The sequence below is a fragment of the Lithobates pipiens genome, unplaced genomic scaffold, assembly GCF_037356315.1.
Source record: "Lithobates pipiens isolate NorthernLeopardFrog02 unplaced genomic scaffold, aLitPip1_a1.2 Scaffold_28, whole genome shotgun sequence".
Classification (NCBI taxonomy): domain Eukaryota; kingdom Metazoa; phylum Chordata; class Amphibia; order Anura; family Ranidae; genus Lithobates; species Lithobates pipiens.
Window position 1 is genome coordinate 64668907 of NW_027507789.1, and position 23741 is coordinate 64692647.

The window sequence follows — 23741 nt, forward strand, 5'->3', positions numbered from 1 at the left end:
CAGCGCATGCGCAGTAATGATGATCAGATTTTACTACCACTACCATGGGCGAAGTACCCCTGGTAGTAAAATTCAATCGTTAAGGCCATTTTCACACTTGTGCGACTTGAAAGTCAAGTGCTTTTGCCATGATTTTTGCCACGACTTGAAGCAATGTCTGTGTAATCTTGAGGTCTCTGCCACAAGTTGCATCAAAGTTGGACAGATATGAACTGAACTCGTTGGAAATCACGGGGTATGACTTGTCATGCGACTTTGCAGTCTCAAGTCGCAGGACAATTTGCACGAGTGTGAAAGGGCCTTAGGCTGTCCGTACCACCTGATCACTGCTGCTACCTCATTGGTTTAGTGTATTGTTTTACAGGTGGTTCTTTCAGTGTACTGTGTTCTAAAAACTGATATGATTCTTTAACTCGGTAACTTGTATGATTCTTTAACTCGGTGTACTGTGTACTCCTGACTCTTGTTTTAAGTTTGTATCCAGTTCCTGAGTGTCACTGTGCTTTGAGTCAGCTGATTGGTTGCATGGAGGGACGGAGCTCTCTCACTCTAGGATCATATTACCAGGCCTACTCTATGTACTGACTGCATAATGAACGGTTTCAAACGAATCAGTTCACTCAGATGAATCGATTCATCCAGTTCACTGAAAAGAATCGATTCAAAAGAACGATTCGTTCATGAACTGGACATCACTACAGCTGTGACATCTTGCAGCTTCAAAGCCGGGTGCGCATGTCTCACTGCACTGTCCTGCAAAGCCAGGCAATCTTTTGGGACCCGTGATGTGTCCCAGAAGATTGCAGGGAGGAAGGCCCACCTAGGCGGCCCAAGCTGAATTGAGAACTTCTCGGTAATCATGATGCATCGCGGAATAGAATCGTGAGACCAGTGAAGATGTGCACCTCTACCTTCCACAGGCGGTGGTCTCTTTTTCTGAAACTCTTTGACACTTTATTTACAAGTAAAAATCAGTATCTAGAAAATTACTTAAATCCCCAAACATACACGCACAAAAAAAAAATGATATATAGATATAGATATAGATATATATATATATATATATATATATATATATATATATATATATATATATATATATATATATATATATATTTATATTTATATTGTAATATTTCCATTTTTCTTTTTTAATAAATCTGCAAAAATGTCAACAAAAAATTTAAGGGGTCTGAATACTTTCTGTTCCAGTGTGTAATATATATATATATATTTTTTTTTCACACACTAGGATGGAAAGTATTCAGACCCCTTAAATTTTTCACTCTTTGTTATATTGAGGCCATTTGCTAAAATCATTTAAGTTCATTTTTTTTCCTCACTAATGTACACACAGCACCCCATATTGATAGAAAAACACAGAATTATTGACATTTTTGCAGATTATAAAAAAATAAAAACACAAAAATATTACATACTATAATATTCACTTTTTGGAGAAAAATACACTTTAATGGAATAAAAAAATAAAAAATAAAAACCCACACAACAGCGGTGATTAAATACCATTTAATGCCAAGCGTTTCCAACTGTCTCCAAAAAACAAAACAAAATGTAATTGTTGGGATGGGCAGGTAACTCTTGTTACAGTTCATGTCATCTATATTCAGAGAGCGACTGCACCAATTTAACCTGCATGGGAGGTGTGCCAGAACCACGCTATCCAAAAAGAACATTAGCTGTAGACATCTGTATCAAATATAGAGTTGTCTGGTCACAGTAATTGTAAACATGTTTGGCAAAAATGGAAGGAGTCTGGGAAGCTTGCAGTCATTGAGTTAACTATGAATTCTGCAATATATCAAGTGTGCTTGATGAGAATGTGAGGCTTCTTGAAAGTTCAATTTAAAATGTGTCCTTCAACACAATACTGATCCAAATTTTTTTTTTGAGGGTTATGGAATTGCCTTTTCAGATCCCTATCCAAATCGCACTGAAAGATGGGGTAATTTGAAACTGGCGGCTCTTGCAAGCAAACGCAAACATTCTGCAATTGAAGAAATTTTGCATTAACCACTTGACCTCTGGAAGGTTTTTCCCCCTTCAAGACCAGAGCATTTTTTTTTGCTATTCTGCACTGTACTACTTTAAGTGGCAATTGCGTGGTCATGCAAAACTGTACTCAAATGAAATTTTTATAATTTTTTTCCCCCCAGTCACAAATAGAGCTTTTTTAGTGATATTTGATCACCACTGGGTTTGTTATTTTTTGAACTATAAACTAAAAAAAGACCGAAATTTTTGAAAAAACAAAAATAGTATTCTTAAAACAGCTTACCTATAAAATCCTTTTCTTTGAAGTACCTCACAGGACACAGAGCCATAGTAGTTACTATGTGGGCTATAGGCCACCTTCAGGTGGACACTGGCACACCCTAAAACAAAAAGTGCACTCCCTATATAACCCCTCCCACTACTGGGAGTAACTCAGTTTTGTAGCAAAGCAATACACGTGTATACTTCAAAGAAAAGGATTTTACAGGTAAGCAGTTTTAAAAATCCTATTTTCTTATCGTACATCAGAGGACACAGAGCCATAGTAGTTTCTATGTGGGATGTCCCATAGCAATGCCAACTTAAGGGAGGGAGACAACAAAAGTAGGGCGTGCTTGACGCTATCACGTGACTTTTGGGCGCTCGTTTTGCCGGCTGTTTTGACTTTTTCTGTTTGTGAGTATGTTTTTTATGACTTAAAGCGGAGGTCCACCCTAAAGTAGAATCTACGCCCCTTTCCGAAAGTCCCCCGCTGCCTGCTGGGAAACACACGGATCCCAGAGACAGCGGGGACTATCCTTCTTGCGCAGCGTGACTCGCGCATACACAGTAGGGAAGCGGGAAATGAAGCCGAAAAAGGCTCCACTTCCTGATTCCCATACGCAAGATGGCGGCAGCAGCACCCGAGAGACGATCGAGAGATCGGCTTCGGGTGCCGACATCGCGGGCGCGCTGGGCGGGTAAGTGTCCTTATTTTAAAAGTCAGCAGCTGCAGTATTTGAAGCTGCTGGCTTTAAAAAAAAAAAAAAAAAACACGGCGGAACTCCCGCTTTAATAAAAGATTTTATTTACGGATTTACGCTATGGGAGTTTCTATCTATATTCTATGAATGATCCCATCATGTGGAAAGATGAGATGCTGTCCTGGTGTGATGATCCTTTGAGATTCCTGATTATACATGCCTGTTTTTTTGGGGATTTGGTAAGCACGCATTCTTACTATCAATCGTGCTGATAGTGGTGGTGAAGGAAATTTATGCTCTACACTGAATTTTCTTTGGAGAAATATTTCTATCTTACGGACTGTCACGCTTATATTTTATATTTTTATTCATTTATTTATTTGTGTATGTCTGTCTATTGGGCACCTGTGTTTGTATCCCTAAAGGAATTGTTGTTTGCACATTTTCTCTGAGCACTTTATAAATTATTTGTGTGCATGTAATTGTTTACATATTTAGTGTATCATGCTTTTCAATTAATTTTTATTAATTGCATGAATTTATTTATGTTTATTTCAATGAACTTCTTTCTATTTATTTATCTGTTTGAATTCAATTGTTTATATTGTGTATGAACTTATTTGCACTGGATCTTAATTGTCTATAGTGTATACACACTAGTTGTGTTTACATATCACTTTTTTTTATTATTATTATTATTTTTATTATTATTTTTTTGCTTTTAATTTTATTAGATGATAGTTGATTTTCACTGGGGTTTGGTATATGGGAGAGCGCGGTTGTAAAATTTTGTTGTAAAAGTAGGGCACCAAGAGACTAGAGGACTTATACTGCTGCCTACAGTACACTTCGCCCGAAGGCGATATCCTCATGACCTTTTACATCTACTTCATAGAATCTAGTAAATGTATGGACTGAAGACCAACTTGCGGACTTGCGGATTTGAGCCATGGAGACATGGTGATGCACTGCCCAGGAAGTACTAACAGCCCTGGTGGAGTGCGCTTTAATATGAAAAGGTGTAATTTTCTTCTTTAAACCATAAGCTTGAACAATCACTTGATGAATACATTTAGAAATAGTAGATTTTGATGCTGCCTGTCCTAAATGAAATGAAAACCCGACACTACCTTCGGTAGGAAATTAGGATGAGGACGTAATACAACCTTATCCTTGTGAATAATCAAATATGCCTCTTTACAAGAAAGAGCAGCCAACTCTGATACTCTTCCTGCAGAAGATATGGCAGTCATTAAAACTAATTTCCTTGTCAAAAGGACCAAGGGAATATCTAGTATTGGCTTAAAAGGCTGTTTCTGTAATGCTGACAGGACTAAATTCAGGTCCCAAGGGTTAAGGGGTGACCTAACCAGAGGATTAATCCACATTACCCCCCCTCAATAAAGCCATGAACCAGAGAGTGCGAAGCAAGTGGTCCTTGAAAAAATAAGACAGACACCTGGCCTTTGATAGTACTTAAGGCCAGCTCCATTTCTAATCCCATCTGTAGAAATTCAAGGATCCTACCTATGACATATTTCCTGGGGTGCCATCCCCTGGATTCACACGAGAAAGCATATGCCTTCCGGACTCTATAATATATGACTCTGGAGGCTGGCTTCCTACCATTACGCAAGTAGAAACTACTGTACCTGACAGCCCACGCTCCTTCAGAATGTGGGTCTCAATAGCCAAACCGTTAAATTTTGCATTTGTAAGATAGGATGGAATACTGGACCTTGCTCGAGAAGGACAGGCCGTGGTGGTAGGTCCCTTCCTTGATCCTCCAAAGAAGTTGCGGAAGCAACAGAATAGGAGGGAACGCATAAGTCAGTGAAAACTGATCCCTCGGAAAAACCAAGGCATCTGTTCCGCATGCCAGCAGATCCTTTGTCCTTGACACAAAGTTGTTGATCTTTTTGTTTAACCCAGACGCAAACAGATTCACGTCCGGAATTCCATATCTTTGACATATTGATAGAAAGATGTCAGGGAGAACAGACCATTTACCCGGAAAAAAACGTTGGCAACACAAGTAGTCCACCTGCCAATTCTCTAATCCTGGAATGAAGACTGCCGATAGGCAAGGAATGTTGTCTTCTGCCCAAGATAGAATATGATTCACCTCTCTCTGGGCCGCACAACTTCTTGTGCCCCCTTGGCTATTGATATAGGCCACTGCTGTGGCATGGTCGGATAGGATCCGGACAAGACAATTCCGTAATCTGAGCGTCCAGGCTTTCAGGGCCAGACGAGCTGCCCAAATCTCTAGAATATTGATGGGCAAGGTCATTTCTGATTTGGACCATCTTTCCTGGACAGACGCTTCTTCTACAACTGCTCCCCAGCCCAGAAGGCTGGTATCTTTTGTTACCACTTTCCAGGTAACTGGTAGAAAGGAATTCCCTTTTTGGAGATTATTGGTTATCAACCAACGGAGGCTTTGACGCACTTTTGAGGATAAACGCATTGGGAAGTCTAGAGCTTGGACCTTCTTGTTTCAAGTTGATAGGATACTGTTTTGCAGCAGTCTCGAAAACTGAAACTGAGCATAAGGAATGGCCTCAAATTAAGCCACCATCTTTCCCAACAAACTCATGCAAAGTCAAACAAAAGGATTCTTCTTTCCTTTGACCACCTGAAACAGTTCCCTTATGGAACTGATCTTTACCTGGGGCAAAAACACCCTCTTCTGAGCTGTATCTATGATCAGACCCAAGTACCGTATTTATCGGGGTATAACACGCACCGGCGTATAACACGCACCCCAAGTTTAGGAGGGCATTTTAAGGAAAAAGTTTTAGGAGGGAAGTTTAAGGAGAAAAAAAAAAAAAAAAACATTTAAATGCCCGTCAATGCAGCCTTATCAGAATGATCAGTGTCATTTGCAGCTTGCCCAGCATCATTTGCAGCTTGCCCAGCGCCGTTTGCAGCCTTGCAGAGTGTCATTTGCAGCTTGCCAGTGTCATTTCCAGCTTGCCCAGCGCCGTTTGCAGCCTTGCCCATGTTTAAATATCCCACCGCCGAGACAGACCGAACGAGCGCCGCTGAAAAAGACCGAGCCAAGCCATACTGGGCGGGACTGCGAGCCGAGCCAAGCCGAATACACAGTACAGTCGGCTCGGTCTTTTTCGGCATCGCTCGCTCCAGAAACAGCAGGGAGGCGGGACTATGAGCGGAGCCGAGCAGTCGGCTCGGTCTTTTTCGGCGGCGCTCGGTATTTTTGACTCAGACAGTGGGAATCGGCGTATAACACGCACCCACGACTTTCCCCCGATTTTAAGGGGGAAAAAGTGCATGTTATACGCCGATAAATACGGTACTTCAATCTCTTTGATGGTTTTAAAGGAATATTTCGCTAGGTTGAGAATCCAACCTAGGTATTCCAGGTAGCGGACCATGGTGACCAAACTTTGGTTTAAGCAGGCTACCGACTGATCTATCAAGAGTAGATTGTCTAAGTGAGCTAGAAGGGGGAAAGCCAGGACCTTTGTAAACACTCGAGGTGCAGTAGCTAGACCGAAATGCAGAGCTACAAACTGAAAATTAAGATTTTCTATCTCGAAGTGTAGATATTTCTGGTGAGCGGGAAAAATATAGGTACATGGAGGTAAGCATCCTTGATGTCGATTAACGCTAGTAGTTCTCCACCTTGTAGAATAGAGACCATTGATTGGATTGACTCAATTAGAAAAAAGCGGATATTCAAAAACCCGGTTTAGATCTTTAAGATATAAAATGGGTCTGACATCCCTGTTTGGTTAAAAATGTTTGAATAAAACCCTAACCCTCGCTCTTCCATGGGGACCACCCATATCACCTTTCGAGACAAGAGATGGTCCAAAGCAAGAAAGAGACTCATCTTTTTCTGGATCTCTGGGAACGTTTGATCTGAGAAAACGAGGAGACTGGAACTCTCAGAACTCTAGTTTGTATCCTAGAGATATTGAAGAAGCCACCCATTTGTCGACACTGTTCCTGCCAGACCCTTGAGAACTGCAGAAGTCTTCCCCCCCACTCAAGCGATCAGGGCACCCCTTCATAAGGAGATTTTAGTATTTTGTTTTGTGGGTTTCCTCCCCCAGGGCCTCTTTTGTCTCTGGGGTTGACCCTGAGGTTTACCTCTTGAACTTGACGGTGGAGGCCATCGTGACCGCCTAGAGGTTGATGCTCCTGGCACTCGAGAAGAAGCTTGTTTAAAAGAAAAAAACATTTAAACCTCTTAACTGGTAGAAGCAACTTTTTCTATTAGAAATTCTTTGGATGTATTTATCCAGATCGTCCCCAAACAACCGTTCACCATGAAATGTAAAACTAGCCAAGAGCTTTTTGCATGGCGCTTCGGCTGACCAATTTTTCAACCATAGAACTCTATGCACATACACCAGCCCGAGCATAAGATGTGAGGCCTGGAGAATACTATCTCTCATAGCGTCTATTGTAAAACATAACGCCTCTGATATCCCGGCCAAATCTTGGGCCTGCTGATCAGGAATAATCTTGAGCACCTGTTTAAACTGGTCTTTTAAGGACTGACATACACCGATCGCTGCCAGTGCAGACTGAACCACTGAACCTGCCAGAGAAATATTGGTGTTGTTTTTAAATTCCAACTTCTTATCCGTTGGATCCTTCAGCATTTGATTATTGTCTACCGGAAAAGTCAAGTTTTTATTTACAGAGGATAAAGGCAGTTTCAATTGCTCCGTGTAGGTTTAGGAGATATTTCTTGGGCTTACCTGTAGGTCAAAGTGGTTTGTAAGGGTTTACAACCACTTTAATGCTCAGCCTGATGCAATAGTAAATGTATCAAAAGGAATGCCTGGTGTCAACAAAATTCTTTCATGCCCCTCTTTGCTCATGTCCCAGCTTGCAGCAGCAACAATGGAGCTTTTAAAAAGTACACTCCCGCACTGGACATTGGAGCACGCCAACGCTGTGCTAAGCCCCACGCCCTCCTTTTCTTTTCTTTTTTTTCAGTTTTCCTGCACAAGTGCGCGCCTCTGATCCTACGGAATCGTTCTGTAAAGGAGAAATTGCGAGGAGGGTACCTGGAAGCCACCGCCGAGTAGGGAGGCGTGCTGATTTTTTTTTTCTCTCCTAATGCTCTTACCTTGTGAAGAGGGGGAGAGTACAGCCCAGGTGGGGTGTGTCTGGAGAAGTGGAAAACCCCTCCAGACTTACCGGAGGTCTGCCTGCTAGCTGGAGAAAAAAAATAAAGAAAGAAGCCTGCTGCTCCAGACACAGAGTGATCTTTTGAAGAAGTATGGGAAGGTACGTGATCTACCCAGCCCCCAGTGGTGACACTTAGGCATGACAACATTTACTAAGTAAAGGAGACACTTAGTAAGAAAATTCAAAAATTTCTTAGAAAATTCCACTTACCTTTCCCACCGCAGGGTTTTCTGTGGTAAAAACAAACAGACCTGATCTTCACATTTCACAGTGGGTTCCGTTAAACCTTCAGGAACGGGGACCCTCGGGGGAACCCACAATCCTGGACCTGTAATAGCATCCCACCTTAATACCAAAAGAACTGGATCCCGGGATCCAGCTCTCTAAAGCAAGAAGCGTTACAGGCAAAACCTCCTTTCTTCGGACACGAAACCTGGGTACTATTCAATTCAGCCTAAAAGACACTTTGAATGGATCCGGCTGCATAGCTAGCCCCAGCAAGGATTTCTCCAGTGGAGCTCAGGAAAGCACATCTTCACTCGTGACCAACACCTTAGACACTGGCGAAAAAACTAAGGTACTCCCAATAGTGGGAGGGGTTATATAGGGAATGGACTTCTTGTCTTAGGGTATGCCAGTGTCCATCACCTATAATCCACACAGTAACTACTATGGCTTTGTGTCCCGTGATGTACGATAAGAACCACCACCCCCTCCCTTTAGAATGTAAGCTCTACGAGCAGGGCCCTCCTGTACGTATTGTACTGTAATTGTTTTGTTCCCCCCCTATACATTGTAAAGCGCTGCGTAAACTGTTGGCGCTATATAAAATCGATAAATAATAATAAGAAGAAGAAGATTTACTATTTTTTATCTACTTTAGGTTATAAAACTAATCCAATAAAAAAAAAAAAAAAAAAAAAAAAATCTAATTTCCTCATAAATTTAGGCCAAAATGTATTCTGCTACAGGTCTTTGGTAAAATAAATTCCCAATAAGACCCCTTTCACACTGGGGTACTTTGCAAGTGCTAGAACGCTAAAAATAGCGCTGCAAAGCATCCTGAAAGAGCCGCTGCTGTTTTTCCAATGTGGCTTTCACACTGGAGCGGTGCGCTAGCAGGATGGTAGATAGAAAACGTCCTGCTAGCAGCATCTTTGGAGCGGTGGTGTGGTGTATTGAAATGAATGGGGCAGTGTGGCTATACCGCCGGCACATCGCTGCTGCAGCCGCACTTTGTGGTGGTTTTAATTCTCTCAGCCGCTAGTGGGGGGGAAAAGCGCCCCATTAGCGGCCGAATAGTGCTGCAAAATTAATGGTAAAGCGCTGCTAAAAAATAGCGGCGCTTTACCGCCGACGTATCCACTGCCCCAGTGTGAAAGGGGCCTTTGTGTATATTAATTGGTTTGTGTGAATATTATAGTTTCTACAAATCACGAAAAAAAAAAAATTTATTATATCTAATCTATCTAGATCAGTTCTAATTTACTGTTTAATTTACTAAGGTCCTTAAATGCCAGGACAGTACATATAACAGTACATATAACCCCCAAATGGTCACTTTTTGGAAAGCAGACAGTCTGAGGTGTTTATTAAGAAGCATGGTGATTTTATTTTAAGTTGTAATTTTTTGTCACAATTTTTTTTAAAATTCATGAATTAAAGCAGAACCCACCCACCATGCACATATGGGGCACATCATTTTTTTTTTTTGAAGGGGGAGCAGGTACCCGATTTTGATAGGTATCTGCCCCCTGCCTCCACTCTGATCGCCTAGGCGATTTAAGCAGAAGTTCTCTTTATACCTTTATCTATAGGAACTGTCTGAATAAAGATGTCACTGAGTCCATGTAACAGATATACTTTTTACCACAGTATGCCATTACATTTAATTTATATTTTTGTTGAATAGATGACTGAAAATGCAAAATTTCCTTTTTTCAAATTTAGGGATGTGTTGAATGGTTAGTTAGTCCTTCGAATACGAATATGAGTGCACAAAGAAAAGTAAAACCATTAATTCTGTGCAACCATTTAATCTGCTAGTACAACATGTAAAAGCAGTAAAAGAAGTTCGCCTTTCATAACGTTACAGGTTACACCCATATACAGCGTGTAATATGCAATATGTTATAAAAGAACCAGCCTCCGCTCCCTCGTTGTGACAGCTACCGGGGGAACTTCTCCCCCAGCTAGCTGTCAAAATTTAACGGTCACGTCACATATTTCAGTGTTCTGTGAATGCAGAACTACAAGTCCTGACAGCCTCAGCAGATGTTGGCTTGTCATTTTTAAAGACCTATCACGGCGCTGTGGTGGTTCATTGATTCTTCCTGTCAGAATGTATCAGCTTGCCTGTAAGAGGTATGACCAAGCAGATACACTGAAAGTGCTGTAGGAGTCCCGCATAGCATCAGAAAAATGCTGATCGCTAGTGTAATGCTTTACAGGCTCCTACAACAAAAAATAAATGCACAATTTTTTTTACCTGCAAAAAAAACGTGCATTATTTTTGTAAAAAGGCAAACTTATCCTTTAAGTAGAAGGACTATAAGCCAATAAATGCAAGTGGCTACAACAACCAGTGTACAGTGTTTATACAGAGCACAACTCTATAATCCAAGGCCCTTCATTCTAAATCAAATATCTGCATAGGTGTGAGACTATCTTAAATTGGTAGTAAATCCAGTGAAGTAACTGGCCTCAGGGGATACATAGATGAAACAAATCCTCCTAAATAAATTGTACCTGTTTATCTGCAGTCATCAATTCTCTACATCTGTTCAAAGTCCAGAATTTATAAAGCTTGTCTGAGCTTCCACAAAACAAGGGCAGACAGTTGGAATTAAACACTACAGAGCTCAGTGAGGAGAGCTCTGAGAGCCGATTGGAGGGAAAAGACACACCTCCTTAAATGTCAGAATGTCACCTGCACATAAAAGTGTGATAGCCTGGTACAGGTATAAAAGATGACAACATCGCTGGGGAATTCCTCAAGCCTTGCTGCCCTTTAGGACTGGGGATGTCCTGAAGCCAAAAAAAAAAAAAAAAAAAAAAAAGAGGGCACACCAGCCTAGTGCACTATCCCACAGCATTTATTTAAGATCAACAAGAATACTCCTCACAAACATGTGAATTAAAATTGCTCATCCATCCTTAATGGCCAACGTGTTTCGAAGGAAAACCTCTAATGAAGGTGCTTCAAAATGTGTTAGCCATTAAGGAGCCCGGTGAGGTCCCCCTGCACTCGAGTGTGCCAAGTTTAGGACTACTGGGCTATAGATGCAGGGGCGTAACTATAGGGGGGGCAGCAGTCGCGACCGCAACTGGGCCCTGTGCTGCAGGGGGCCCATGCAGCCCCCTCTACATATGGCCGGCAGCAGCATAGGCAGCTAGGGGTACCAGTGCACCATGCCCACGGGTGGCTGGAGGTGGAGGGTGACTAGCAGAGCTCCATTCCCGACTATCGCACTGGCTGCTCTTTAGTTGTGCATTCCTCGCATGACCTGTGTCCTCAGCCGGCTCCTCAGAGTACCCCTCTCCTACTCCATGCATTGCCGCTCAGTCTGATGTCTGTTCTCCCCAGCCAGAGTCCCGCCCCCCCCGAGTCCGGCCCACACTGCACTGCATACTTCTCCTGGGTAAACAAACTTTAAGCACACAGATGCAGTGCAGCCCTATGAGAGCCCCCCGGAGGACACTGCAGGCTTGTCTGCCAGCCCCCCTCCTCCCCCGTCATACACAGATGATGAAAGGTCTTTCTGGGAAATATGCTGATCCCCCGTCCAGCACACTGGATGGAGCCCAGGCCAACATGGATGAGTGCGTGGCCTACAGCTTGATCATGGTGAGTCAGAGGACCCCATCCCCCACACACCATTACTTACCCCCTTCATCTCCCCCTGGGGACAGGGGCCCCTTCTCATGTGAGGACAGGGACCCCCACCTCCCCTGGGGACAGGGACCCCCTTCTTACCTGGGGGCAGTAACTTCATCTGCCCTGGAGAAAAGGACCTCATCTCTTCTGGGGACGGGGACCCCATCCTGCCTAGGGACAGTCCCCCAATGGGGCACCTAAAAATAAAAAAATAAATAATAAAAAAAACTACCGATGCCAGTGGTGGAACTACAGGGCTCACAAAGGTCATACCTGTGACCACGCCCTGGAGTTCCACCGCTGAACTCGCAGGGAAGGGCCCTGGCTGGGGTTCAGGGGGGGCCCTTCATGGTTTCTTGCATTGGGGCCCTGAAGGTTCTAGTTACGCCACTGTATAGATGAGTAGCTTGATGAGCAATTTTAATTCACATTTGTGAGTATTATTTTTGCTGATCTTAAATAAATGCTGTGGGAGAAACCACTAGGCTGGTGAGCCCTCATTTGTTTGGTTTTTGTAGTACACGCCCCCATAACAAAGCACACAGGAATAGAATTGAGGCTTTCAATCACAGACTATGTGCTGGAGCTCTACCCCATCACCTCCTTTCTTTTGGTGCCAGGAAAACTTGTCAGAAGCAACTTATGCAGAGAGAGGAACAGGGGAGCAGACAGAAATGACACTTAGTGCTCTGGAGTACACACTATAAGAGGATATGCTTTATCCATATTCCAAGTCATAGGTTTACCACCTCTTTAATGGTATGATATCCATACTCGCATAGTGGCATATGGATTTGTTTGTATAGAAATAGTACATTCTTAAGTACAGAGGCCTTTCACATAAGACCTCAAAACAAAAAATAATAAAGCTTTTATTGTATACCAATATGACAAATCTTTATTTCATGCACTCACCTGTTCAAACTTCCACCCATCAGACATGGTGGACACCATCTGTGTAAGCTCCTCCTCCTGGCACTGTAACACTCTGTATACATGTTTCACAGGACCCTGGTAAAAAGTGTTAAAGCTATTAGCACTGTTAATTTGAATATACCTATGTGCACAACCCAACAAATACAAGGGTAGTTAAAAAAAAAAAAAAAAAAAAAAAAGTACTAAGCCAAACAAATGTATGTATTGAATGTACTGTTGCATGTTGTAAAGGTTAAATTCCTAAAGTGACCATGTCAGTCACCTAGAACTGATGCTGAAACCCAGCCTTACCTGCAGTCTTGCAGTGTCATACAGGCTCCTGTCTTGTACTCAAACTGCATATTCTAATTTCAATGCACACTGCAGTCTTCTTATATTGTGCATTAGAAGCTGCAACAAGTCAGATAGTGCCTGCCTCATATATAGGCTGAGATCCATCATCATCTAGCCTTTTCTCCCCAACCAGACTGTCCTTGGCCTACCCTTTATTCACTGAATTTAAAGGCAGAGTTCACCTTTGGAATATGTTACATCCAAATTTAGTGAACATGTAATATGTTCCAGCTCATGCCCTGCTCACCCCCCTCACCCATTCCATTGTTACAGTGTGCAAGGGATCCTCTTCCCGCACCCTCTGCCACATATTAAAAACGACGCAGCTGTGCAGGGCTCCGCCCACAGAGCCGCATCATCCATTCACAGGGATCTGCAAAAGGGGAAACTGCAAGTTCTGTCTGTTACTGCGGTACCATTCACTCTTCCTTCAGCTTTGTAATTGAAAACCCGTAGGTACGGGCACAGAGCTGAAGAAAGAGTGTGCAGGAGCCAGCTACTGCACCTGCAATCCACCGATTATGGATGCAATGCTTTTCAGGATTCTGTTAGAAAAAATATTAAATGCACTTTTTTTTGCAAAAATGTGCACATTTATTATTCCTAAAAGGTGAACTTATCCTTTAATTTCTTTCAACCATAGAGGGTCAGCATTATATCAAGGTGTTAGAAAACTATCTGCATTCAAATGTACTCTGCCCAAGAATGCCTACTCCTTTAGACTGACATCCACCGATCAAAGTGTTTCAATATTTGCATAATTCCTCCCAACAGCCAGCCCACTGCTTGCATCAGGGCTGAAGACTCTTGAAAGAGAAGTGCTCAATCAGGGTGCAGTGATATTTTAAGGAAGATAAATACAGCAACCTGCAGGCCTATCCCAGCAGCCTTGATCTGACTGCATTGCATTGAGAAGCAAAAAGATTCAGTGATGATTTCAGCTGGTCTAAAATAACAAAGGTATTTTAAAAAGTGTTTATAGAGGAAAGATTAAAAAGAAAAAAAAAAAAAAAAACACACCACACACACAAACTCACCTGCTCTGTGCAATGGTTTTGCACACAGCAGCCCTAATCCTCTTTTTTTGGGTCCTCCGACAGTGGTCCTGGCTCCTGTCCCCTGCTTCCAATAACAGGCTTCTTGCTATGGGGGTACTTGAGCAGGCTCACTCCAGAGCCACACTCTGTGTGTCAATTCACATAAGGAGCGTGGCTCTGCCCCGCCCGCTCCTCATTGGCTGTGTAAGCCAATGAAGATAGAGAGCCCCCAGAGAATTGCTGCTCTCATGCACATCGCTGGATCCAGATGGTGCCCAGGTTTTTTTACCTTAATGCATATGCATCAAGATAAAAAACCTTCAGCCTTTAGAACCACTTTAATGAAAACAAAAAGGTTTTATATAAAATCAAATTAGCATTTTAAGGAAGCAGGAAGGGAGAAACCAGGGACTGCAGAATATAAGCAAAATAAACTTCAGTTTGAAAATAGCTGTTCTCACTGACAAAATCCTAAACGCTCTCAGAAGCATAGAATGCTTTTTGGGTGCTTTTGTCCCCTGTCCTGAGCTGTGATTCCATCCTCCCACCCCCACATCAGTGCTGCATTGTAGCAATGTAAGGGTTGGAGGGTGGAACCAGAGCGAGGGACACAGGAATCTGACACTCCCTAAATTGTCAAATACTGAAGACTTGGCCAGAGGATGCACCACTGGAACAGACAGGAGGACTTTGTTGAGTGACTCACATGATTTCTTCAACTCATGACTGTTGTTTCTAGTCAAGTGAAGTGAACAAATTAGGGTTTAATAAAAAAGCCAGAAAATCTACAAGGCAGTTTTCAGGAGCCACTACATGAAAGGACATGCAAGCTGTTTTTAGGCGCATTAGCTAACCAGCAAATGTTAAATGTAGAAACAAAAAAACTGCAACCTTAAAGTGGTTGTAAACCCTCAGATACATGTTTAGCTTGTCAGATGTTACTTAACACAGGCAGCTGATCGCTGCCTGAGAAAGTGCACTTACTTGTTTAGTTTTGATAAAAATCACCTTTTTATGGTCCATGACGTCATGCGCGATTGCGCAGTATGGACTTTCAAGCGCGGCATGTATCCTTTGCCGCGTGTGTTTTTTCGGCTTGCCTGCATTGTATGTACGCGAGATTCTCCTCTGACTGGCACAGAGGAGAAGTCTTGTGATGTAGATATCATTCTGCTCTTCCTGATACTCCCCCTTGTGACTGAACAAGACGTCACGAAGGGGAGTGAATCAGAGCAGAGAAAATAGAAAACCAAATTTTCTTCTTTAATGTTTTCTTAAATATCGTTTTTCCAGGTTATTACATCTAAATTAAGTTGAATAAATCTATAATGCCTATGTTCGAGTAATATATATATATATATGGAAACAGCTATGCTGTTCACTGCATATATTACAGCCTTGATCAGCATTTCATGTGACGAAATGCTGTTGCCGTGGTAACGGCAATCGAGATCGAGGCTTGGTTATAACGCTACGGCGCATGTGCGAGATTTCGTGAGGGACACCAACTAAGGGCGGAAATGACGTCCGCAAAGGCTTCTAAAATCAGCACTAACAATGGCGCGGGCGATACCCGGAAGATAGTGTAATATAAAACTTCTAAAAAAGGTATTTATAACGCTCGTTTTTGGATTATTTATAGCTATTATGATTGCTGATGTTAATAAATATCCAAACATTTGAAAATTATAATTTTTTTGGCGGGGTTTACTTCCTCTTTAATACAATTTGCAATGTTTTTTTTCTAAAAAATAGACAAATTTTTTGCCAGCTTATTGGGATTTATCAATTTATCAGTACACTAACATTGGTCATTCAAAAACATGTCAGAATCATTTTGTATTTCATGCCATGGAATAAAAGAAGTCAAGTCAAGTTTAAAAGGTGACGAGTATAAAACACCAAGGAAATAAGACGTCATTAAAGTGGTTGTAAACCCTTACAAACCACTTTGACCTACAGGTAAGCCTGGATTAAGGCTTACCTGTAGGTCCAAGAAATATCTCCTAAACCGTATTTACCAAAAGACAGGCACCGCTGTCCACGGCGCATGCGGCGCGCAAGCGCACTGAGCAGGCCGCAGATCACTGCGATATGCCGCTCGTGTCGGCTCCTGTGCGCATGCACAGGAGTGACGTCATCGCGGCTCTGGCGAATCACAGCCCCGGAGCGGAGAGACCCGGAAGTCACTCCGGGATACATGGCAGCGGCGAAGATGAAGACTGAGGACCGCTTTGGGGGCTTCGTTCTCAGGTAAGTTATTCATAATGAGCTAGTATGCTATGCATACTAGCTCATTATGCCTTTGCCTTACAGGGTGCGTTTTTTTTTTTATATTGCCTTTACTTCCTCTTTGGTAAAATTTACCTGTGAAGTTCGATTCTCATTGTCTCGAATACGCTCTTTTACTAACCGGACCAATGAAGCAATGTTGTAGAACTCCGCTTCTTCTAACACACCTGCAGAGGAAGGATAAACATTGTTTCAGCACAGAATGGGCATCAACAATTTGAATTTAGGTTTTTAAAGGTTTCCCTGTATTTAGAAGACACACATGAACTCAATTATTTAATACCAGATAAGGGTCTGGTATGGATCTGGAGGACTCCCACGCCGTTTTTTCGGCGTAGGGGTTTCCCCTTAAAATCCATACCAGACCTAAGGACCTGGTATGCTCCCGGAGGGGGGACCCACACCTTTTTTTTTTTATTATTTGGCGTGGAGTTCCTCCTTGAGAGCTGATAATTCTGTGAGAGTCGCCTCAATAGACGGAGATCCGACTTGGATCAATGGGTACCAGTCCCCTACAAGTCGGATACAAGTAGTACAGGAACCTTTTCTGAAGTCGGAGCGACTTCAGTAGTGTGCATTAAGACGGCTCTCATTCACTTACATTGATATTTACATGTAGCGTGACTAGAGGCGACTAGGGGCGACCTGAAGTCGGTTCTGAGTTACCCCTGTGTGAACCAGCTACTTTCACACTGAGGCGCTTTACAGGCGATACAGTGATAAAAAATAGCGCCTGCAAAGAGCCTCTCCTGTCTATCCAGTGTGAAAGCGTTGAGCTTGCAGAATGGTAAAACAGCAGTGTATAAACCGCTTCTAAAGCGCCTCTTTGAAAACAATAGGGCATCGCTTTGCGGGCGGTTTTAACCCTTTTTTTTGTTGTTTTAGCAGCGCTATACGGCCGCTAGCAGGGCGGTTTTAACCCCTGCTAGCGGTTGAATAGCGCTGCTAAAACAACGGTAAAGCGTCGCAAAAATAGCGCCGATTTACTGTCAACACCCGCCCGCCCCAGTGTTAAAGTAGTCTTAAGAGGAGCTCGTTATTAGGGTTTATCTACATTTTATTTCCAGACAAAGGAATTTGGCACTTCAGAATGTATTATAGAAAAACTTGTAACTTTCAATATTTATTGACCAAGAATGGGGTCATTAACCATCTTCTTACAGTATGTATTTAGCAACAAAAGGTCAGACACAATGGAGCCAATAACAAATAGCTGATTTTCTTAGGTTAAATTAATTGCAGAATTAAAAATAAAAGTGTTGTGAACTCATATTTTATTGATTGTATACATATAGCTATGAAAGCTTGCCCAATGTGGTAAAAGGGTCTTTTTAACAAAAATAAGTCAGACAGATTATTTTTATTCTATTCTAGAATATTAAGTGATAACTGGGATGTTTAACCACTGGAGATCCACGCTATAGCCGAATGACTGCTACAGCGCGGACCTGCTTTGCCGGGACTACATCTATTGACGTCGTCCCGTGCACGAGCGCCCTGCGCACCCCCTGAGGGGCGCGCGCGGCGCGCTCTGTGATCAGCGAGTCTATGAGACTCGCCTGATCACGGATCGGAGCAAGGGGTCGATCCCGACCCCTTACCACGTGATCAGCTGTCAGCCAATGACAGCTGATCATGTGACACAACAGAGCCGGTAATTGGCTATTTTTCCTCCTCCCGGAGAAAAAAAAAAAAAGCCGATCACCGGCGGCCGTGAGAGGGACTTCAGTCCCGATCACGGCCAGCTCATCAGTGCCCACCTGCCCCCTGCCAGTGCCACCTATCAGTGCCCACAATCTGCTTCAACAGTGTTGCACCTCAGTGCCACATATCTGTGCCCATCAGTGTCATCTACCAGTGCCCATCAGTGCCGCCCATCAGTGCCACCTATCAGAGCCCATCAGTCCCATCTATCAGTGGTACCTATCAGTGCCCCTTAGTGCCACCCATCCGTGCCACCTTATCTGTGCCTATCAGTACCGCCTTATCTGTGCCTATTAGTGCCGCCTTATCTGTGCCTATCAGTGCCCACCAGTGAAGCCTATCAGTGCCCACCAGTGCCACCTCATCAGCGCATTTCAATGAAGGAGAAAAATGACCTGTTTGCTAAATTTTATAACAAACTATTAAACATGATTTATTTATTTTTTTTGCATCTTTTTTGGTTTGTTTAGCAAAAAATAAAACTCCCAGCGGTGATTAAATACCACCAAAAGAAAGTTCTATTTGTGGGAAAAAAAAGAAAAAAAATGTAATTTGGGTACAGTGTTGTATGACCGCGAAAATTGTCAAAGTGCATCAGCGCTGAAAGCTGAAAATTGGTCTGGGCAGGAGGGGGGGGGGTCAAGGTTTTTTTTAACCACTTGCCCAGTAAGCAAGCAGTAACCTTGACAGTTTTCTAGAGGGCGTTTTCTTAAGAACTACCTGCACCTAATTCAAACAAGCAGTTGTGCCAGGGTCGGTACCATTACCAACACATGCAGCAAATTCAGTTTGTTCTTACTACTGCTGCTTTAAAAACCTGTCCCTATGGCAGCAATATTCTTAAAGGATAAGTTCACCTTTAGTTACATGCTACACCCAAATTTGGGGTGTAACATGTTACTAACTGAGCAGCCCCTGCACCTCGATCAAGTCACCATTGTGACAGGGGGCCGGAGATATTCCCACTGTCACAATTTAAAAAAGAAAAAAAAAAAAAAAAAACATGTCATTAATTCACAGAGATCTATGAATGGGAGAACCACCACTATCAGCCATTGCGGCTGACGGCTTGTAATTCTCAATGAACTACCAGGGTGCTGATAACTACTCTTGGCAGCTTATGGAGTCTTCCTGTCATTCAGTGACTAGCTGCCCATACGAGGTACCGGCAGACAGCTACATTGACAGTCTGCAGGAGCCTGAGATTTCACCCACGATCTGCTGATCACAGGCACAATGCTTTACAGGCTCCTAATAAAAAGGTTTAAAAAGGGTGAACTTCTCTTTTAAATAATTATCGCCAGTTTGCAGATTAGGAATCTGGTGGTAATTAGGACCACCTCTGATCTGGTATGCAGAGGTATTGTATATCAGTGCCCAGAGTGGGGCATGTCTGTACATACAGTTGGGCATACACTCTCTGCAACAGCTTCCTGCACAGTATTGCATCCCCGGCCCCATTCAGCTGTCACCCTGAGGTCAGGGACACTGGTGATGTTCATATTTGGGAAATGGCTTGGCCCTGGTTGGGTGAAGCTGCATGCAGCTTGATGGGGAACTTAGAGATTAGTTCCCATCATGTCCGCCTGACTTCGGATTGGCTGTACACAGCAGTGGGTGGATTCAAAACCCGCTATTGGACTGAATAGCGGCTATTTTCCTGCTGCCATTTGCTGTCAAACGTAAAGGGGACCCGATGAAGAACTAATCCCTATCAACCCCTAGCATAAAACTTCTTGGTCATGTGCCTGTTAGTGTGACATCATTTGTGAATTCCCTTGTGTCTTTATTTCTTACCTTCCTCTGCTAACTCTTTGCCGAGTATTAGCTTCCCATGTCGTAGATAATTCAAAATTGGACCAAAGTAGGTAGGGTCCCGATCAATCAGATAGGCTCCAGTTTCATCCTAGGAAACAACCAGCAAAGTTTTAGCTTTTTTTTTTTTTGCAAACTTTTAAAATACACAGACCAAATTATTTTCTGACATCATACTAATACACAAGCTGCCATTACCACCACTATCCATTACTTCACCTTTATAAAGGAACACTGAAGAATTAATGTAAATATGATGGTTTTCTTACTGAAGACAAATAGGCTGTTCACATTTGGAAGGGAATTTTCCCCCAAGCTTATAGAATGTGTTGATATTCCAATTTGCAAAGAATACCCAATCATGTGCAAGGAAAATAAAAAAAATACAAAATGTTTGATTTCTTTGCTTGTACAAGATTGGATGATGGAAGTTGGCAGAGCTTCAGCTCATTCACTAAGCTTTGGGGAAAATTCACTTGGAAAGTGAAAATTCTGTTTGCCTCCTCACTGAGCTATTGTGTTCTCACAGAGGACCTGCCCAGCCCCTTGGCCATCTGAGACTCTCCCTCCTGATTGGCTGAGACACAGCAGCTGCTCTATTGGCTCCCGTTGCTGTCAAAGTCAGTTAACCAATCAGGAGAGAGGAGGGACAGCTCCATGTCTGAATGGATATACGGAGCTGTGACTCAGCTCGAGTTCCCCCATAGCAAGCTACTTGCTGTGGGGGCACTCGACATAAGGGAGGGGCCAGGAGCACAGAAGAGGGACCCAAGAAGAGAAGGATCCGGGTTGCCCTGTGCAAATCCACTGCACAGAGGAGGTGAGTAGAACATGTTTGTTATTTTTTATTAAAAAATATAAAAAAATTACAAGACTTTACAATCACTTTAATACACACATACTGGCTGGGCAGTTGGAACAGTAAATTGTGCTCATAAGATGGAGGGTTCCTTTAACTTATTTGCAGGATGCATTGAATCCCTACATTTTAACAATTCACTGCATTTTCTATAATGATTTTGAGTAAATGTATCTCAATATACTGTATCAGATTTACCTAGCATATATAAATTATGTAAATATTTGCTGTTTGCACTAATCTACAGTCTATTTGAAGTATGTTTGCTTTACATGGGAGATAGCAGTACATATTGGTAAGAATCTTATAGTCTAAGAATGTTTTTATGAATATTTTCATAATTATTTTATTACTACATACAGTGACCAGAGCAATACAGTGTTACTATAGTAACACTACTACTCTGGGGAGGTGATCAGGATTTTTATTTTATTTTTACATACATGCTATACAGTTGCATTTTACAGTTAGAAGCCATCTTTTTTTTTTTATAGCTCACTGTACAAATCTGAAAACCGCTCAGTGTTTACTATTGTGATTAGCAGCGATTGGCCCTGTCTGTATCACTGTGACCAATCACAGAGCTCATCACAATAGAACACAATTAAAGGCATGCAATAAAGCCTTCCATTGTGTACAACAGTGATTCTTAACCTCAGACCTCAAAAAAGCTGTCCAAAATACCAAGCCATCAACTCTGATTTAAAGCACCGGTGCAAGATAAAGGAAAACCTGAAAACATGGCCTGTTGGGGGTACTTGAGGACTGAGGTTGAGAACCACTGGTGTACAACTATCATGTGATCTGCTGTGATTGGCCACATGGTACAGTGATCTGCCATGTCTGGTGAGGTGTGATCCTGGGAGGACGTCATATGGCATCCTCCCAGAACACTGCTCCTGCCACAGCCGTCATCTTACAATAGGCTGGGTGAAAATACGTTAATAGGTTCTTCGCACATTAACGCACTACAACAGACCGCTTGTCCTGAAACCCGACTGGTTCAGCAGAAATCAGCTGAATTTGGATCATGTATGGGCAGATTGTTTGTACAGAAGTCAAATCAATCGACTTCTGTACAACCATCCTGTTGGAAAATTTCTACTTGATCAGTGTCGCCAGTTATAGCCAGTATGTATTCTGATGGCGGGGAAGTCTCCCAGCTGTCAAAATAGCTTAGTGTGGAATAAGGATGAGCTCAGGCATGTTCGCAATCCAATCCCACATGCCTGCGCCCGCCAGGAATCTGACACTGCACATCGCTAGTCACAGCAGGGAGACATTTCCTGATTGCAGCTGCGGACAGGGAAACGTCTCACTGCCTGTGATTAGCGCTGCACAATGTCAGATTCCTGACGGGCATGTTTGGTTGCGAACACGCCTGAGCTCATTGGGGGGGTAGGATTCCCTCATCCACCTGGAATGTGTGGGGGGGGGGGGGGGGGAAAGAAAACACTGAATGGGCTACAGCTACACACATAGGGTAGTCCCTTTTTTTGCACTAAATGTGGCGTTTTTTTGCAGATTTGGGGTGCCACGAACAATGATCCCACCGCAAGCACCGCACACGGTTAGTAAAAGCGAATGTGCTCAGGAAACGCTCTACATCTAAACGCATACACTATATATGTGTATATAGGAGTGTACTGGGGGGACCATGGCTGCTCCTCTCAGCACACATCTCCATGACGACCAGCGGCTCCGGGTCAGCACCTTGTCGGAGTCCAGGTCCGGGTCTTCTTGGCACAGGCGGTACAGGAAGGATTTGGGCTCCCGGCACAAGGTCTGTTTGGTGGTCTGGAAGTACGTGCCGCCCACGTTCAGACGGACCCATTTCCCGGCCGTTTTACCGGTAGTTTCTTGATGGCCGGGACTGCGGGGACTTCGGGGTCCGGAGCAGGAGAAGCCCGGGCTGGGGGGTCCGCTCCGCGCAACCGGTATGGTCAGACTGCACGGGGATTCCCGCTGTGGTTCCGCCATGGTTAGTCAAACCAGACAGAACCGGGATAGCGGCGGTGCCATAATACCGATAACAGCAACGAGTAAGGCTTCCGGGGCATGGAACTGTCACTTCCGAGGCCATCATAATCCCGCTCCATATTGCTACACCCGGAACATCAGTCCAAAAGCTCGAGCTGGGAGGAGGGGGCGGGACAAAGCCGTGACGTGTTTGGTAATTAAGAATGCGGCGTCTATAGCAACCATTCATAGTTCGCTGCTCATTCATAGATCTGACACCGCTGTTTCGTCAGATTAGGCGACCTGTACAAAATTGTAACAGAAATGACGGTCCGTCGCCGCCATCTTGCTACACCCCGCATTCCTCCATAGTAAGGATTAGGGATGAGCCGAACACCCCCGGTTCGGTTCGCACCAGAACTTGCGAACGACCCCCCCGCGTTCGGTACGAACGTTAGAACCCCATTGAAGTCTATGGGACTCGAACGTTCGACTTGGAAAGTGCTAATTTTAACGGCTAATATGCAAGATAGTGTCCTAAAAAGGGTTTGGGGACCTGCCTCCTGCCTCAGGGGACATGGGTCACTGCAAAAAAAAGTTTTAAAAACTGCCGTTTTGGCGGGAGCACTGATTTTAATGATGATTAAAGTGAAAAAAAAAAAGTGAAATATTCCTTTAAATATGGTGCCTGGGGGGTGTCTGTAGTATGCCTGTGAAGTGCCACGTGTTTCCCGTGTTTAGAACAGTCCCTGCACAAAATGACATTAAACGGAAAT

The 23741-nt window shown here is 43.3% G+C and overlaps 1 protein-coding gene across 1 annotated transcript in view; it reads right to left on the minus strand.

The window, feature by feature from the left end:
- KCTD2 (potassium channel tetramerization domain containing 2) overlaps nt 1–23078 on the minus strand; it is a 47524-nt gene extending 24446 nt beyond the window's left edge. The window contains exons 1-4 of the mRNA XM_077459329.1: nt 22720–23078; nt 20130–20238; nt 16704–16795; nt 12946–13041 (exon numbers count right to left, since the gene is read on the minus strand). Of these exons, the coding sequence (XP_077315455.1) occupies nt 12946–13041; nt 16704–16795; nt 20130–20238; nt 22720–22986 (564 nt within the window). The 5' untranslated portion in view covers nt 22987–23078. The remainder of the gene's footprint in view (nt 1–12945; nt 13042–16703; nt 16796–20129; nt 20239–22719) is intronic.
- Between the last annotated feature and the right edge of the window lie 663 nt (nt 23079–23741).